Source organism: Salmo salar, chromosome ssa10 (genome assembly GCF_905237065.1).
Source record: "Salmo salar chromosome ssa10, Ssal_v3.1, whole genome shotgun sequence".
NCBI classification, from domain to species: Eukaryota; Metazoa; Chordata; class Actinopteri; order Salmoniformes; family Salmonidae; genus Salmo; species Salmo salar.
The window spans coordinates 106,997,783-107,017,350 of record NC_059451.1 but is presented as its reverse complement, the minus strand read 5'-3'; the positions used below and the strand labels follow the sequence as shown (position 1 = coordinate 107,017,350).

The 19,568-nt window shown below is 42.8% G+C and overlaps 1 protein-coding gene across 3 annotated transcripts; it reads right to left on the bottom strand.

Annotated features, from left to right (window-relative positions):
* Positions 1–274: 274 nt before the first annotated feature.
* Positions 275–19,507, bottom strand: LOC106561360 (protein C12orf4 homolog). 3 transcript variants are annotated; one of them, XM_014125229.2, is made up of 14 exons: positions 19,420–19,507; positions 12,011–12,129; positions 11,732–11,877; positions 9,676–9,857; positions 9,453–9,552; positions 9,217–9,338; positions 8,597–8,703; positions 8,199–8,396; positions 7,733–7,858; positions 6,705–6,779; positions 6,303–6,505; positions 3,136–3,193; positions 2,978–3,045; positions 275–1,555 (listed from the first exon to the last, which is right to left on the bottom strand). In XM_014125229.2, exons 1-14 carry the CDS (start codon positions 19,425–19,427, stop codon positions 1,463–1,465), a joined length of 1,605 nt encoding a protein of 534 aa, XP_013980704.1. In that variant the 5' UTR covers positions 19,428–19,507; the 3' UTR covers positions 275–1,462. The 3 variants fall into 3 exon arrangements, with proteins under 3 accessions (XP_013980704.1, XP_013980703.1, XP_013980705.1); XM_014125228.2 differs by having other exon boundaries at positions 12,011–12,196; positions 19,420–19,503; XM_014125230.2 differs by lacking the exons at positions 11,732–11,877; positions 12,011–12,129 and having other exon boundaries at positions 19,420–19,490.
* Positions 19,508–19,568: the final 61 nt, after the last annotated feature.

Sequence of the window (19,568 nt, the reverse complement as noted above, 5' to 3'; positions counted from 1 at the left end):
AACACTAGGGAGGAGAGACAGGCACGGGGTCCGGCCGGGGAATGATGCTGCTGAGTCGGCACCATGGTCCCTTTGCTCCAGGGAACCCAATACTTAAGGCCACCGAGACCAATCCAAGAATGCCAGGCATTCAGTGACACATTGCCGTAGGGTTTTGCGGGTTCTCACCACTGCAGTACGGTATAAACAGTACAGCAGGTTTTAACACGACACCGACTGGGGAGCTCTGAGGAGAATGGCCACAGCCATCTGTTTTTCACTTGAAAGAAGACACTTTTGATGGTGCACTTGATCTGTTTAATCATCTTAATACTGTTGCTGTTCATCATAGCAGGCAAACCTCTGACAAGCTTAAATTATTTCATCCAACTAAAATGACTTAATTCAAACAGACATGGAAGAATGTAATTACCATGTAATATTAGCTTCAGGTAGATTAGCCGATCGTGGACTACTCATAAACAGTAAATTAAATTGTGCACAAACTGCAATATGGAGTAGGCTATACTCCAATGTTTACAGGCCCAGTAAAAAAATGTACGAATGTAAAATCTGAAACATTATTTCACAGAGAGAAGATTCAGGATAGATTCACATTGACCAGTAATAAGTTTAAACACTTTTTACATACATTTAGACTAAATACATATAGTAAAGATATGGGTGTAAACAGTACATTATGATCAGTGTACAGTGCATTGTGATCAGTCAATTGGAATGCCACATCAAAAATAATTTGAGAAGTGCTGAAAATGTGTTGGGCAAACATTCAGGGGTATGGGCTATAGAGTTTAGGCTGCAACAACATATGAAACAAACTTTCTGTGTCTCATAGTAAATGTTTAAATCAATGTTTTGGCACGGAGTAGATTAAACATCATCTATCAGAGTGCTTCTTTATCTCTGAGAACAGTGCCCTCTGCTGTTACTGGGGTGGAGTGAGATGATGACAAAAAGTTCTCACTATAATTCACTGCAATGCAGTATACACACAACACCTGCATAATGCTTGCCTCGGCAACAACACAATCCATATTTTTTGGGAAGATGGGCCAAGATGATGTCACCTTGCCCTAAGATGATGCCAATTATGCAGGGTTCGCTAAATCAATTGACAGTCATCCATCATACTAACCTCTGTAAAATGCAACTATTTAAATAGGTTAGAGGGAACTCAATTATCAAAACTCTTGAGGCCCCTCTCTATATTGTAAAATCATTGCAATACAAAAGCACTGAATCTAATACTTTTGACTGGAGTGCTTTAGCAATCTGAGAGTACAGTCACTCCTTTGGTTAGTTTATTTTCATGATGGTAGACTCAACTGTGACTTAACCACAGACTGCAAGACTAAAATGCTAATTGCTATCGCATGATGAGGAAGAGGCCATAGAATCTGTCTGTTAAAAACAGCATGGTGTTGACAGTTGCCAAGCCACCGTGATTGGCCCTGTGTCTCCGTCAGCGTTTGGAGGTGAGCGTGAGGGTGGAGGAGACACGGAAGATCTGAGGCAGCATGTTGCTCAACTGGTAGAACATCTCCTCAGAGATACTCTGTCAATAAAACACAGACAAAGTAGATATCAATGTTTAATGCACATTGGAATGGATGAACACATGGAACGGCCGCTTTCCAAGACAGAGTAGCCTACACAGATACCAACTACTAACATGCAAGACATCTACTAGGGGGAATTTCTTAACATTTAAATTCACAACATACATTGTTTGCTTGTACAACAGTAAGTGTTAACGACCACCTAAACAGGGACCTTTAGCTCAATGTCCCATTTCCCTTGGGACCAGTCAAGATGCTGAAATGATGCACTCTCTGACAGCTGTCCCTTCAATAGGTAGCATGGCCTTCAAATAAGCATTTTAAGTATTAATGTCTCCCCTCACAACTTGTCTACTGCTCGTGTATTTAGACTTACGTGTCTGTTTGAGGTGTACAACACAAAGCTGTTTTAGAGGTGCTATTTTGAATGGTGTCGGAGCGTAAGGCTGGCAGCCGTAAATGCTGTTAGGGGCCTTTGATGCTGGTTTTATCCTGAGTGTCAACATATAAATCATACTATAGGTGACCCTCTCTACAGGGACACAATCTCACTCATGCCTGTAACCAAAAGACTTGTATAACTAACCTGTAACAGAGCCACATTAATGAAGGGGGATGCTTCTATTGAGAAATAACAGTGCTCCAGAATATCATTTCTCAGTGAGATGTAGACAGCTAGTACGTTGCTTTTAAACTTTACTGAACTATTAACCGAATATATTTACAAAATAATACATATAGGAGCAGTCAGCATATTATTATTTGACCTAAACAACGTATTATTATTTTTAATATAACATTTTCATCACATAGTGACACTATAGACTGAGACCAAGGTACATATGTTTTATGTTGAGCTTCCGGGAATCTTTTTATGTGATGGTAAATTGAATGTAGGTACACTGTGTACACTGCGAAGAGTATTTGGAGAGTACACAAGACCAGCTGTGCCTTTGTGAGACATACTGTACAGGGGTACTATTGTTGGATGCTGAATTGCTGGGACAAGCAATAGCTCCAACTCCAAAGTGTGTTTAACTTCCTGTTCCAAAAAGATACGATCAGAATCTTCTCCTCAAGTACTTGTTTTCGCTTGAAATAGGGTTCATTCTGGGGCTTCACTAAATCACATTTGGCAGGCAACACTTAATCAACCTATAATACTAGTTATATGAGTGGTGTCAAAGACTAATCAGCCCTGAATAGTGAATACTGACTGGATGCTTTGGTGTTGTTTTCAAAGTCCTTGTCAGAGACATATAACCTGTCTGGGTGTGTGTACATTCAACTGTAATGATACAGTTATAAACCTAAATAATGTTGCTAAAAGTATATATTCCGCAATACAATGCATGCTATGTGTGAGTCAATGAGGTTCTGACCAGATCAGCAGCAGCCAGTCAGACCTGTTTTCTTACCTGTGGAACTAGAAACTGGACTGTCCGTGAGATCCCTCCATCCCACGATGCCATCTCCATCATGAAACCTGCAGAGGAAAACATCTTAAGTTAAGACTGAGAGGTCTCAGAGGTAACACAAGAGGGGAAAATGGCACTGGTACATCTTACTCTCTCACCTTTGACACATTTGAAGACCAGCTCAGCCCGCCTCAGGCACCATGGGATAGTCATCTCCTGCAGGGGAGAGAATAAAATGAGTCAGTCGGGCCACAGGATGGTGGAACATGAACCTTCTGTCATCCCCTCACTGTTCATTTCTCTTCTGCCTGCCTGACATTGTCAAACAACAGCTTTTCATAGAGAAGAAAAGTAATGTTCCTTGAAAGACATCTGTGGGTGTACAGCTCATTGCCTTCTATGGTTCCTTTGACCAACTATGCTGGTCATTATGCTACTGTATATAGGCCTGAGTTGGGCAAAAGTACAATCCATCAGTTGGAAAAAGCACTGGGAAAAGAAGACTCCAGACAGAAATGCTTCAAAGTTATAAAAAGAGACAGATAATTAAGATTCTTTGGTTCCTGCAGCTTAGGAAGCGAGAACACCACACAGAGTACATTTGTGAGCGAGCTCCTGCTTTGACTTGAGAGAAAGACGTTTCATCAGGTATGTTGTGGCATGATAAGGACAGAGCTCTCTCTAGACTGCAGAGAGGAGGTCTACTCTACATCAGGTATGTTGTGGCATGATAAGGACAGAGCCCTCTCTAGACTGCAGAGAGGAGGTCTACTCTACATCAGGCAGCAGCTTGTTGAGTAATGGTTGTTTTTCAATTCTGGGTGCCTCCATGTGGACTCAGGAGTGCTGCTGTCTATCAATGCTACCGCTGTCCCCCACCCTGACCTGTGTGTACCGTGCGCTCAGAGTTTGAGTAAACACAACAGTTCAAGACTCTCCACTTTTCCCTCCTCCTCTACTCCGGAATGGAGGAAATGCTAAGAGCACTGCTGAGGTTGGGTTGTACTGAATTAACAAGTAGAGAGACGTGGAGGAGGAGGTCATTAAGGGACACAGTATCAAAGGCTTGTGAATGTGCCATGGGACAGGGTAGGAACATGTCAGGACGACACTGGGGATCAGGACAACAGACTGACGCCCACACCACTGTTTAACTAAAGGGCAGGAGGGGCATAGCGGCACTCAAAGACAAATCAGTTCCTAAGGCCGGAAATAGGACACATTCATTACTCCTCCTCTCCTTCTTCGTCAGTCCATTGTTCATCCATTTCTCCTTCCTCTACTAATCATCTAACCATGGAATGAGGAGTGGTCAGTTCAGTTCACTGGGTTTACTCACAAAACAACTGAATCATACACCATAAAGTTAAATATAAAATTGGGTGATTCAACCATTTCTCATAATTCAAGTTACATTGCTATTTTTTTTTAGAGCTTGTGATAACATTGACTGTACAGTTATAATAAGTATCAAATCCTTTCACACACCCATTTTACTTCTACAAAACATCACCATTGCCAAAACCATGACTGAAAATGATGTTGTATGATGCAAGGATCCACTTCATAAAATACATTCATTATTATCACTGGTATTGACAATGAAACGCTCCTGGTCTCTGATCCCGTGCATTATATCTCCTGCCGTTGTAGCCCTGAGCAAGGCACTTAACCCCCAACAAAGTAAAATACTGCATTGATAGGCTGCTGTATAAAACACATGTGGTCCGTCAACCCTCCATCCAAAGAGCTACTGGGTATGCAGGCTTTTGATACAACATTTTACATTTGACATTTTAGTCATTTAGCAGACGCTCTTATCCAGAGCGACTTACAGTAGTGAATGCATACATTTCATACATTTTTTGTTGTTGTTGTACTGGCCCCCCTTGGGAATAGAACCCACAACCCTGGCGTTGCACACACCATGCTGGCATTGCAAACACCAAGGTCCTGTTGAGCAGCTGATTTTTCTTTACAATGTGGTGTGTTCATGCAGGGCTGGAGCAAAATCCTGCACACCCAGTAGCTCTCCTGGAGGATGGTTGGCCACCCTGCAACATTACAATTACAACCAATGACATAGTGATCATATGGCTAAGATGGGCAAGGTAGCTAACAAAGTTTTGTTTATAATATTCCGTGTTCAGGGGAGATCTTGACAGCATAGGAGTTACTTGTCAATTAGGCTATTCTAAGAATATTTTTTTACTTTGTCAGAATTACCTGACCAGTAATGAGTAGAGGAGAATCCTAGCTTTCCAACGGTGTCAGAATTATTTCTCAACAGCCAATGTTTGAGTGACAGTTTTACAACAAGAGTATGCAGCATTTGCGCACCCGTATCAGCTGCGTGTCGGCCATTGGGGGTTATACATGGTGCCGGTGGAAACTTATTTTAGGACATCGGACATGACAATGACATTAATACATGCTAATAGCTAAATAGTTAACTAGCGATTCAAAACACAGTGTAATTTGGCTGGTTCTCTAGTTTTACCTGCTGCGCAATGTCTGGCTCTCTCTCCTCTGGAAATGGCCCACTCGCACTGGAACACACGCAGGTGATGCACACACCAGGACTTTTCAAGGATTTTCATTGCTGACCAAAAATGTGCTATAACTGGGCAAATAAGTCACTAACTAGCAATTAATATCAACAAATGTGCACACTGTGCAGCGGGTAGGAGCGTTGGGCCAATAACCGAAAGGTTGCTGAATCGAATCCCCGAGCTGATGAGGTAAAAATCTGTCGTTCTGCCCCTGAGCAAGGCAGTTAACATACTGTTCCCCGGGCGCCTATGACGTGGATGTCGATTAAGGCAGCCCCCGCACCTCTCTGAAGACACATTTCAGTTGAATGCATTCAGTTGTACAACTGACTAGGTATCCCCCTTTCGCTTTCCATGATCTCAAAAACACATCTCGCGACTGCATGATTGAAAGACCGATCATGCCTGTCAAAGCAGGCCTACAATAGAGATTGGGAGGACAGTGCGCAACACATCACAGGAGACTTTGATCCAAATCTGATCAGAGTAGCCTAATTGTTTGATATTAAATTTTTTTGGTCCGTTCGGACAGCTTAAACCTATAATCTGCTTGTCCGACAATTTGTTTTACTTGCCCCGGGCAAGCAGAGAAGCGTTAATGTCGAGCCCTGAACCAATTACACATACAGCATAACATATGTATAACTAACTGTCATCTCTCACATGTAACTAATGTACTATGTTGTACATGCATTATGAATCTGACTTCTGGGACCTCGAGGTATATATATTACCTTCTGCTTTTACACATATAACATAAGGCTCTCTCTCACCTCTGACATGTCGTGGACCAGTAGCAGAGGGATGGTGATGGTGGTGACATCATGCGTGCAGCAGACCTTGAGGATGTTGCGCAGGCCCATGATGGCAGGTTCCCGGGCCGTGATGTTACCTGAGCGCACGTTGTCATCCACACACAGGTGGAACACTATGTGGACCTCAGACAGGTTGGAGTGGCGGGAGATGTAGAATTCACCTGGAGGATGATAGAAGAAGATAAAGTTTAGAAATGATTTAGCCTATTTCTAATAAGGTTGGTTTCATTTAGGAGTGAATCCTTTCTTCCACTTAAGCCAAATGTTCACCTAGTCTCCCATTGACATCAATGCACAAAGTTAGGATTTGCCCCTTAAAGATTTAGGCTAAGATAAAACCACATATTCAGTCAACTTTACCTGGTAAGATATTGGAAGAATTCTTTTCCACATTTTGGTTCTTATCTTCACAACTACTTCCATTCCTAGGAACCTCTGTCAATGGGAAAACAAGAGATGACTTCAGCATTTCCTGTATGGAAAACTAGCGCAAAGATAACCTTTCAGGAAATAGATGACAATAGCAACAGAGGTCATAGGTCCATCTGTATAAAGCCTGATAGCTAGGAGGAATGTTTCTATACTCAGCTTTCTAATATCTCTCCACTTAAACAACCATTCAATGGGGATTCATTGTGATAAGTATCTTGACTGAGGTTTCCGACAACACACGTTGGCGATGATGTCAAAAAAGTATTGTCCCTTCTGTCCTGACATAATCCCCAACAAGTATTTATGTCCAACATGCCACTGACTTTGCGCGAACGTTGAACAAACATTACTTCACTGGGCCAGCAGGATCTTTAACATTGTTCTAACTGTACCTTATATACAGATAACTGCCAAAATTAAGGAAACACTTGAGTAAATCAAAACACCAAATTATGGAATTTCTCGTGGAAGAAGGGTGTCGCATCCCTCTAATAGAGTTCCAGACACTTGTAGAATCTATGCTAAGGCGCATTGAAGCTGTTCTGGTGGCTCAACGCCCTACTACTATTCAGACTCGATGTTGGTATTACCTTTATTTTGGCAGTTACCTGTATTTCATAGTTACATCATCACTGTCTATCCCGTCCTCTTACAGAGAACACTCATCTCAATCATCATGTAATTCAAGTCAGAATCTGGGGAAGAAATACATGTGAATTAACGCATCTTTGTTCAGACTTTTTCACTGTGATACCACAAGGCCATATTTGCAAGTTATATAGAGAATGGCTGGAAAATTGGCAGTTTCTCATTGCAGCTATTGGAGATATATATATATATATAGATATATATATATATATATATATATATATATATAAAAATGATTAAAAAACACTCTCAGAAGTGTGATTGACTGTTCGCCAGTGGTGGGCTGCTGGTGTGTGTGACTGACTCACCAGGCTGGTCTTTGTGCTTGCTGGTCTGAGACCGGGCATAAAGCACCACTTGCTGGACAACCTCCAGCTGCTCCTCCAGCCGAGGGAAATGGAAGTCTGTACACTCTTTAGATACTGTGGCAAAGTCTGGGGAAAATGTAGAAACACATGATGATGAGGATTCATTACATTGATTCATTATAATCTCACAATGGTTACGGAGGTTTAGGGGTTGGCGTATGTTTTTACTGTGACAAAACCTTTATGAGCTATTGTCATGCTAAAATACTAAATCATGCTAAAACATCTAACTCACTGGTGCCATAAAGCCAAAGAAAAACGCCTTCAAATGTGGTCATGGCAATAAGAAAGATTTTATTTATTCAGATTATAAATGTGTTTCATCCTCTCACTTAACTAACAGGGTCTAACAGTGTGGTCCCCCTGCTTTATGTTGGCCCCTGACATTTGGCCCCTGACCTCTCACCTCTCTTGATGCCACTGTAGGAGTTGACCCTGTTGTCCACCAGCAATACCAGGCCACACAGGGACGAGGAGTAGAGCGACAGAGCCGTCTGCAGCCGCCGCAGCTTGGTCCCTCTGCTGCCATGGCGACGGTGCTTACAGAAGTCCAGTACGTCCGCCCGCACCAGTCGCAGGTTGTGCATTGTCTTCAGCTGTGCACCTGGACAACACCACAGCAACAACACCGTACAAATACATATGGAAATAAACACAAAAATATATATTGTACAGGATGTCTTCACATTTTACGATGTCAAGAAGTTCAGTGTAAATTAATAAGCTGTCATCAAAGTTTATTTTTATCATGGGCTTGTTGGACCAGGCAGCAGTGTTTCCATGGGGACACAGACAGTATAGTACCTAAGTGGATGGTGAAGCTCTCCTCCAGCTGTCGCTGCTCCTCATACAGCCTGGCCCCAGGCTCAGACTCCTCTGTCAGCTGGCTCGGCTGCATCTTGATCTCCTCACTGACAAACACAACATCACACTGTAAAGGATACAGTTCACAAGATGACTAGCCTTGTCCCAGATCTGTTGGTACCGTCTTGCCCATGCCAATGAGCATAGAAGTTGGCAAGACAGCACAAACAGATCTGGAACCAGGCTGGAAGATGAACGGCCTCAAACCAACCCCAGATGAAGTGCATTGGGACTGACAAACTTCACTGAACATAAAGAATAATTAAGACATATATAACAAAAGAAAACATTTATTTGAGCTCGGATGCTATTTCAATGCCTCTTGAAAGTGCTGCTGTGTGTGCAAATTACATTTAACTGTGTCTGCAGGCTTTCTTTCCCATTTAAGCACATGACTCATCTATTCATTATCTGATTTAACCAATTTTGCTTCACTGTAAGAAGGTGAAGATTAGTGAGATTTCAAGGAACATCTCCCTAAAAAACAATTGAGAGTACATTTCTGCACACATGCATTCACAAGCACGCACATGCGCACACACACACACGCACACACTTACTTAATAGTGCTGTTATTGGGGTTCTGCATGTCCTGGTGCAGTTTGATCACCCACTCCTGATACTCCTGCTTCTGAATATGAGTCACCTGTTTCAGTTCATTGGCCCACTTGTTTTCCAGCACCTGACCAGACAGAAGAATCACCAATCGTACATCTCTATGACTGTGTATCTTTTTACATAGAGCATTACAATGCTTGTAGCTTAAATGGCCAACCAGACTGGCTCTGTGTCTTACCTGCTGGGCATCGAAGTGTTGAGATGCAACTGCATTTACATCCTGGTCAGTCATGGTCTTTCCCAGTTCTTGCATGACTTTGTCCATCTCTGTTGCCTGCCTGGGAGTTGAAAACGGAACAATGCAAAACACTTTAGGCATTTGTTATATGACACTAACTTCAATTACGATGATTTAATTGGCTACTTTGCACTTGAGGACTCATCTCTATGGTCATACCAACCTCTCTTGTAACTTCTTCAGCTCCATGTCTCTCTCACTGATGAGCTCCGAGACACTGACAAAGTAGTTGTGTTCCAGGTTGAGCAGGGTGTCAGAGGCCGGGGAGTGGATAAGCTCGTGGTAAACATCTGCAAAGTCCTCATCCCAGCTGGGCTCCTCAGGACAAGCATGTTCCAGCGTGGTCTAAAGAGTAACAAGTCAAAGAGAATAATGGCATTGAGGTGTGGGAGTAACCTTCTGAGAGCGAAGGAAAAATCACAGGAAGACATTGTTCAGTAGATCACAGGACATTGTAGGAAGTGCAGAATTGAGTGACACAGCACGGTACGAAAGACCAGGCAACTATTTTGACTGAAAAGCATTAGGTGGTTTTCATAAACAAACCCAATAGAGGCAAAGCAAAGAGAGCGACCTCATACTTCTGTCATATTTAGAATGTATAGAATAGTACATAGAGTGTGAACTTCCTCTATTAATACATGTCTGGGAATCTTTATGCAACAAACATGATAGACATTAAAAGACCTTTGGAGTTCCTTAAAATACACTGGACAGAGTGAGTATTTCTGTGCTAGTGCAGTAAAATGTTAATGGAAATCCTGTATGCACCACAGCAGTGAGCCAACAGAGCTTTATAGGAGGGGCAGCCTTCTTTCTTTTTATGTGCTCGAGCAAATGGCAGCAGAATTTAAAGTCCAGAGCTTTGCAGTGCATGAAGCAGATGATCTCGTTGACCTTCTTAAAAAACAAAAAAAGGAAGATATTCTGTTTCAAAAGGATTTTTTCACGAGGAGTATCCACTCTTTGATCCATTTAAATTGAAAGCCATAATGTCTATAAATATCCCTCATCAGACCACAGATGTTTTAATGATTTACAATATAACCTTCAGACTGTCAGACAGATGATGCAGGTCTGGAATTGCAACATTCCCTGCAGTGAATAAAATCGATGAAGTGCAACTTATCAAAGTCAAATACTACAACTTGGCAACTCCAGGCAAAAAATGTTTAATACATTGTTCCAAACTTAAGGAGCAGTCAACTGTCTGTGACTTACTGACTTCCTTTATCAACATAATGATCTATGACTACAGCTCAGACACTGAAGACAATATCCTCAGGATGCACAGTATGCTAACACTTCTCGAGCTCGTCTTTGAGATAATTGGATTTTTCAATAGCATAAGAATACAGGTTGCACTGTATACATCAAATGTTATCGGTTGCATACACATACTTAGCAGATGTTATTGAGGGTGTAGCGAAATGCATACAGTCATCTACTTCTGTAATTTGAGGTGGACAACATGAGAAAATCAGTGGGTGGGACACTACCAGATAGAAGCGAGGGATGTGGGAGAAGAGAGGGAAGGACAGAAGCAGGGACAAGGGGAGGAGCTTTAGGGCAGGGATCATCAACTAGATTCAGGCGAGGCCAATTGTTTCTTGAGAGGATGGTCGGGGGCCAGAACTTAATTAGAAATAATGTTAGACTGCAAATTGACCGCAAGAAGCCCAAACAGATATAACATTTGACTAAAACATAATAATTTCCAACCTTGCGTACATTGTATATGATCACATATACACTCACCGGACAGTTTATTAGGTACAACATCCCGTTCACGAAAATGGATCGCTCCTACAGACAGTGAGTCACGTGGCCGTGGCTTACTATATAAAACAGGCAGACAGGCATTGATACATTCAGTTACTGTTCGATTGAACGTTAGAATGGGCAAGACGACTGACTTAAGCAACTTTGAACATGGTATGATCGTCGGTGCCAGGTGCGCCGGATCCAGTATCTCAGAAACAGGGCTTGTCACACAAGACATTGTCTAGGGTTTACCGAGAATGGTGCGACAAATAAAAAACATCCAGTCAGTGGCAGTCCTGTGGGCAAAAACAGCTCGTTGATGAGAGGTCGAAGGAGAATTACAAGAACCGGGAAAATAAAAATCACCCGCGGGCCAGATTCTGCTTTAGGGCCAAAGAAGTTTATACGAAAAAATGCTTGTAAACATGGTCTCTGGTTTGGAGTAATTATTTTACCTCTGAGTAGGCCTTGGCCCATGTGTTTGTAAGCTGGTCGATGTCCACCTCTCCTGTTGTTAGTCTCTGTAGGGCCAACTCTGCTTCTCTGTCATAGTCCTGGATGGTTTCGCTCTCAATAAACGTGGACAGTGTGCTCCTCAGTTCTAAACCAAGATACATCAAAGTATTAGTACCAAAAAGATGTGTGGATGAATAAAAGAAACTGTAAGTTGTTGAATATATCAATGTGCTTGGTTTTGAATTTAATTGCATTTAGTTTAATGGAAACCTCATTACCATTCTCAACAAAGCAAGGTATTTTGTGCAGCAGCATAAGTCGTCCATGAAGGTCACTGACATTTTCTTGGACAGGGAATTGCAGAGGTACTTTGAGGACACAGTCATTCCTCCCTGCCCTGAACCCAAACACAAACTCCTTCTCAGTGGTGTTCACCTTTCCCTTGTTTTTCTTCATTTTCTCAGCTGAAAGCAGATAGAATACTGACTACTTGTACAGTAATGATAATGCAATCAAATCGTTCCATGTCATTTCAACAAGCCATGACACCAACCATCTCAGATTGTTCTGTAGTTTAATTTAATCTCTGACAAATTAAGCTAATTGATTGCACCCAAATTGGACATTTTAATTTATAGGATTTAGATCATATTCAATAAATATAGTACCCAACATCCGATTCGGACCAAACTTTTTCCTACCAATGAGTAAGACACGAGGAATAAAAATAAAATGTCAAAAGCCACCCACGGAGACCCCACACCAATCCTACCCCAACAACCAGTATACAGTAGAAGAACTCTATGTTTGACAAGTAGTAAGAAGTTGCGGCTTGTAGTATTGCTTCTCCATACCATGTAATGTATTTCGCTCAGAATCTGGTGATGGTTTTTTCCCCTGTTCAGAGAAATGTGTAATTTAAGTTGCTTGCATTATATACCATAAAGCAATGTGAAAGTACTAGGTTGACCACTAGATGTCGTTGTTGCTGCTATACAGACACACTTTTATCCATTTTGCTGGTCTCTTGTTATTAAATCAAATCAAAGTTTATTTGTCACGTGCGCCGAATACAACAGGTGTAGAACTTAGTGAAATGCTTACTTACAGGCTCTAACCAATAATGCAAAAAAGCTATTAGGTGAACAATAGGTAAGTAAAGAAATAAAAACAACAGTGAAAAACAGTAGCGAGGCTATATACAGGCACCGGTTAGTCAGGCTGATTGAGGTAGTATGTACATGTAGATATGGTTAAAGTGACTATGCATATATAATGAATAGAGAGTAGCAGTAGCGTTAAGAGGGGTTGGCGGGACAATGCAGATAGCCCGGATAGCCAATGTGCGGGAGCACTGGTTGGTCGGGCCAATTGAGGTAGTATGTACATACGTACATGAATGTATAGTTAAAGTGACTGTGCATATATGATAAACAGAGAGCAGCAGCAGCATAAAAGAGGGGGGGGGGGGCACAATACAAATAGTCCGGGTAGCCATTTGATTGCCTATTCAGGAGTCTTATGGCTTGGGTATAAAAACTGTTGAGAAGCCTTTTTGTCCTAGACTTGACACTCCGGTACCACTTGCCATGTGGTAGTAGAGAGAGTCTATGACTGGGGTGGCTGGGGTCTTTGACAATTTTTAGGGCCTTCCTCTGACACCGCCTGGTGTAGAGGTCCTGGATGGCAGGCAGCTTAGCCCCAGTGATGTACTGGACCATAGGCACTACCCTCTGTAGTGTCTTGCGGTTGGAGGCCGAGCAATTGCCGTACCAGGCAGTGATGCAACCAGTCAGGATGCTCTCGATGTCGCAGCTGTAGAACCTTTTGAGGATCTCAGGACCCATGTCAAATCTTTTTAGTTTCCTGAGGGGGAATAGGCTTTGTCGTGCCCTCTTCACGACTGTCTTGGTGTGTTTGGACCATTCTAGTTTGTTGGTGATGTGGACACCAAGGAACTTGAAGCTCTCAACCTGCTCCACTATAGCCCTTGTCGATGAGAATGGTGGCGTACTCGGTCCTCCTTTTCCTGTAATCCACAATCATCTCCTTAGTCTTGGTTAAGTTGAGGGATAGGTTGTTATTCTGGCACCACCCGGCCAGGTCTCTGACCTCCTCTCGTCGTTGTTGGTGATCAGGCCTACCACTGTTGTGTCGTCTGCAAACTTAATGATGGTATTGGAGTCGTGCCCGGCCATGCAGACATGGGTGAACAGGGAGTACAGGAGGGGACTGAGCACGCACCCCTGGGGGGCTCCAGTGTTGAGGGGGTCCCTGTAGCTCAGTTGGTAGAGCTGGTAGAGCATGGTGTTTGCAACGCCAGGGTTGTGGGTTCGATTCCCACGATTCCCACAGGGGGCCAGCACAGGGGAAAAAAAAATGTATGAAATTGTATGAAATGTATGCATACACTACTGTAAGTCGCTCTGGATAAGAGCGTCTGCTAAATTACTAAAATGTAAATGTAAATGTTGAGGATCAGCGTGGCAGATGTATTGCTACCTACCCTCACCACCTGGGGCGGCCAGTCAGGAAGTCCAGGATCCAGTTGCAGAGGGAGGTGTTTAGTCCCAGGATCCTTAGCTTAGTGATGAGCTTTGAGGGTACTATGGTGTTGAACGCTGAGCTGTAGTCAATGAATAGCATTCTCACATAGGTGTTCCTTTTGTCCAGGTGGGAAAGGGCAGTGTGGAGTGCAATAGAGATTGCATCATCTGTGGATCTGTATGGGCGGTATACAAATTGGAGTGGGTCTAGGGTTTCTGGGATAATGGTGTTGATGTGAGCCACGAGCAGCCTTTCAAAGCACTTCATGGCTATGGATGTGAGTGCTACGGGTCTGTAGTCATTTAGGCAGGTTGCCTTTGTGTTTGTTGGGCACAGGGACTATAGTGGTCTGCTTGAAACATGTTGGTATTACAGACTCAATCAGGAACATGTTGAAAATGTCAGTGAATACACCAAATAGATCACAACATTTTCTTTGCAACTTTGGGTAGAAAAATCAATAGATTTGGCTCATGATGAAAATAAAGTGGGTGGTCATCCTCACAATTGAAGCCAGTCCTCCATGAAAGCAAATCAGTTTGGTCCTCTTTTACGCTTAATCTGTGTCCAGGTAACAGACCCTTTGCGAGTGGTTCATTCCCTTCAAAAAAGGTCTGGATTAGTTACTGTTTGACCATTCCTGGTGGACAAGCAAACCATTAGGCTACAGTAGTTCTAATGGTTTCAATGTTATGGTCTCAAATGGTCTTCAACGGTAAAAGTCCCAACCACACACTAAAGTGTTTTGCAATTGTAATGGATTTGGGTTGGTTTTAATAGTAAATGTCACTAATCACATTACATATAGAGCTGTTTCCTGATAATTGTATTGAAAAACAAGACAGCCATGCAATTCATTATACACTGCTCAAAAAAATAAAGGGAACACTTAAACAACACATCCTAGATCTGAATGAAAGAAATAATCTTATTAAATACTTTTTTCTTTACATAGTTGAATGTGCTGACAACAAAATCACACAAAAATAATCAATGGAAATCCAATTTATCAACCCATGGAGGTCTGGATTTGGAGTCACAGTCAAAATTAAAGTGGAAAACCACACTACAGGCTGATCCAACTTTGATGTAATGTCCTAAAAACAAGTCAAAATGAGGCTCTGTAGTGTGTGTGGCCTCCACGTGCCTGTATGACCTCCCTACAACGCCTGGGCATGCTCCTGATGAGGTGGTGGATGGTCTCCTGAGGGATCTCCTCCCAGACCTGGACTAAAGCATCCGCCAACTCCTGGACAGTCTGTGGTGCAACGTGGCGTTGGTGGATGGAGCGAGACATGATGTCCCAGATGTGCTCAATTGGATTCAGGTCTGGGGAACGGGCGGGCCAGTCCATAGCATCAATGCCTTCCTCTTGCAGGAACTGCTGACACACTTCAGCCACATGAGGTCTAGCATTGTCTTGCATTAGGAGGAACCCAGGGCCAACCGCACCAGCATATGGTCTCACAAGGGGTCTGAGGATCTCATCTCGGTACCTAATGGCAGTCAGGCTACCTCTGGCGAGCACATGGAGGGCTGTGTGGCCCCCCCAAAGAAATGCCACCTCACACCATGACTGACCCACCGCCAAACCGGTCATGCTGGAGGATGTTGCAGGCAGCAGAACGTTCTCCACGGCGTCTCCAGACTCTGTCACGTCTGTCACGTGCTCAGTGTGAATCTGCTTTCATCTGTGAAGAGCACAGGGCGCCAGTGGCGAATTTGCCAATCTTGGTGTTCTCTGGCAAATGCCAAACGTCCTGCACGGTGTTGGGCTGTAAGCACAACCCCCACCTGTGGACGTCGGGCCCTCATACCACCCTCATGGAGTCTGTTTCTGACCGTTTGAGCAGACACATGCACATTTGTGGCCTGCTGGAGGTCATTTTGCAGGGCTCTGGCAGTGCTCCTCCTGCTCCTCCTTGCACAAAGTCGGAGGTAGCGGTCCTGCTGCTGGGTTGTTGCCCTCCTACGGCCTCCTCCACTTCTCCTGATGTACTGGCCTGTCTCCTGGTAGCGCCTCCATGCTCTGGACACTGCGCTGACAGACACAGCAAACCTTCTTGCCACAGCTCGCATTGATGTGCCATCCTGGATGAGCTGCACTACCTGAGCCACTTGTGTGGGTTGTAGACTCCGTCTCATGCTACCACTAGAGTGAAAGCACCGCCAGCATTCAAAAGTGACCAAAACATCAGCCAGGAAGCATAGGAACTGAGAAGTGGTCTGTGGTCTCCACCTGCAGAACCACTCCTTTATTGGGGGTGTCTTGCTTATTGCCTTTAATTTACACCTGTTGTCTATTCCATTTGCACAACAGCATGTGAAATTTTATTGTCAATCAGTGTTGCTTCCTAAGTGGACAGTTTGATTTCACAGAAGTGTGATTGACTTGGAGTTATATTGTGTTGTTTAAGTGTTCCCTTTATTTTTTTGAGCAGTATATTATTAGGGTTGTCACAACATTTTAGTCCCTAGCCCATTTCTCCATCAAAGTTTGTAGGAAAAGTCTTCATGAGAATTGCATTGAGATAACACTTTCAGAGAGTGCCCACTTGTTGGACTGTTCAAGCAGAGTTGGGTTGAAGCATTAGGTTGCTATTATGACAAACTCAATTGCTTTCAAGGAGGACTTGCTTGAATTGTTAGGATGACCACACAATTTATTTTCATAATGAGACAAATCTATTGGTTTTCTACCCAAAGTTGCAAAGGAAATGTTGTGATATACAGTACCAGTCAAAAGTTTGGACACACCTACACATTCCATGGTTTTTCTTCATTGTAGAATAATAGTGAAGACATCAAAACTATGAAATAACACATAAGGAATAATGTAGAAACCAAAACAGTGTTAAACAAATCAAAATATGTTTTATATTTGAGATTCTTCAAAGTAGCCACCCTTTGCCTTGATGGCAGCTTTGCACACTCTTGGCATTCTCTCAACCAGCTTCATGAGGAATGACTTTCTGTCTTGAAAGAGTTCCCACATATGCTGAGCACTTGTTGGCTGCTTTTCCTTCACTCTGCGGTCCAACTCATCCCAAACCATCTCAATTGGGTTGAGGCTGGTGATTGTGGAGGCCTGGTCATCTGATGCGGCACTCCATCACTCTCCTGCTTGGTCATATAGCCCTTACTCAGCCTGGAGGTATGTTGGGTCATTGTCCTGTTGAAAAACAAATGATAGTCCCACTAAGCCCAAACCAAGCCCAAACCAGATGGGATGGCGTATCGCTGCAGAATGCTGTGGTAGCCATGGTGGTTAAGCGTGCCTTGAATTCTAAATAAATCACAGACAGTGTCACCAGCAAATATATTTAATAAAAATATAGGACAAAACACATCAAGACGAAACACCACAACACTACATAAAGAGAGACCTATAAGACAACAACATAGCATGGTAGCAACACAACATGGCAGCAGCACAGGGTACAAACATTATTGGGCACAGACAACAGCAAAGGCAAGAAGGTGGAGACAACAATACATCACACAAAGCAGCCACAACTGTCAGTAGTAAGACTGTCCATGATTGAGTCTTTGAATGAAGAGATGGAGATAAAACTGTCCAGTTTGAGTGTTTGTTGCAGCTCGTTCCAGTCGCTAGCTGCAGCGAACTGAAAAGACGAGCAACCCAGGGATGTGTGTGCTTTGGGGACCTTCAACAGAATGTGACTGGCAGAACGGGTGCATCTCATTCTGAGCTTCTACAGAAATCATAGTCATAGTTTGCCTTTAATGGGAAATAGACTACTTTAGCTAGCTACCAGGCTTGTGAGGTTCAGATTATTGCTGACAGATAGATGAATAGATAGTAAAAACAAGGCATTAAAATGTGGGTCATCACTAGTTAACACAGCCAGAAAGTAATAAATGTGCCCATTTCTACAATTTCTCTTCCAAAAGTCAGATTTGATACCTAATGCTAACCTTAACCACACTGCTAAAACGAATGCCTGGCCCTAACCTTAAATTAAGACCAAAAAGCACATTTTTGTTTTCATACATTTTTACAATACAGCCAATTTTGACTTTGTGGCTGTGTTGTCTAATGGAAATCATTAATGCGCTAGGCCCATTGGTCCCTTCAATGAGGGCTAGGATGCATCTATTGAACGTTTACTACATTGCATAAAAGGTTTCTACTGAACAACACGTTTCCCCAAAATGTTCTTCAACGTTCTTGCACATACTGAGGTACGTTTGCGCCATAGGAGGCTGGCTCATAATAATGTCTGGAAGGAGCGAATGGCTTGGAACACATGGAAACCATGTCAAATCAAATTTTATCTGCCACATGCGCCAAAACCACAGGTGTAGGTAGACCTTACAGTGAAATGCTTACTCACAAGCTCTTAACCAACGATGTAGTTAAGAAAAATACCCCACCCCCCAAAAAATAAATAAAGTAACAAATAATTAAAGAGCAGCAGTAAAATAACAATAGCGAGGCTATATACAGGTGATACAGGATCAGTCATGTTTGATATAGTTGATACCATTCCACTTGTACCACTCCAGCCATTACCACAAGCCCATCCTCCCCATATATGGTGCCACCAACCGCATGTTTTGCTCTATTTGGTAGGTGTGGCTTGAAGCAATGGGTGGCATGTTTAAATGGAAGTGGCTATGCTGACCGCCTTCCTCAACCGGCGTGTGTTCATTAGTCGGATTCCGTGGCAAAACGTTTCGCAACGGAAACCATTTACAATTTAATATATGAAGCGAACGGAACGGAGAGGGCCCTACCTACATTTGTCCAATATAAACTATCGTTTTCGTTGCAAAACGTTTTCTGTTTGGAGTAAACAGTTTGTTGCAAAACGTTTGGCAATAGACCAACGTTTTCCAACGGAATCAGACAAATGAATACATTCCTGATCGTTCAGAACAGCACAACTTCGGCGTAATTGAACGTTCCACTAACTGTTACGGTTTTTCGTTGTGAAGGCAGCCCTGCCGTACTAGCTAAATCGCTGGCTATTTAGCAATGGTAGCTAACATTTGCAGTGGTCGCTGCCTAGCTTACTAAGTGCAACCAATAACAACAATATTGACACTAGTCATACTGCAATCGTGATACATTTGTTTCAGAATAATAAAGATTATCGTAGAAGTCTAGTTTTACCTGTACATTCGTATTTTGTGGATGTAAAAGGACGACGGTGTTCATTCCCTTGTTTGGACAACCAGCTGACTGACACAGCTGAGCTAGCTGTGCTTTTAAAATACAACTTTCGTCATATTTTATTTTCAAAACAGTAATACATCAAATCA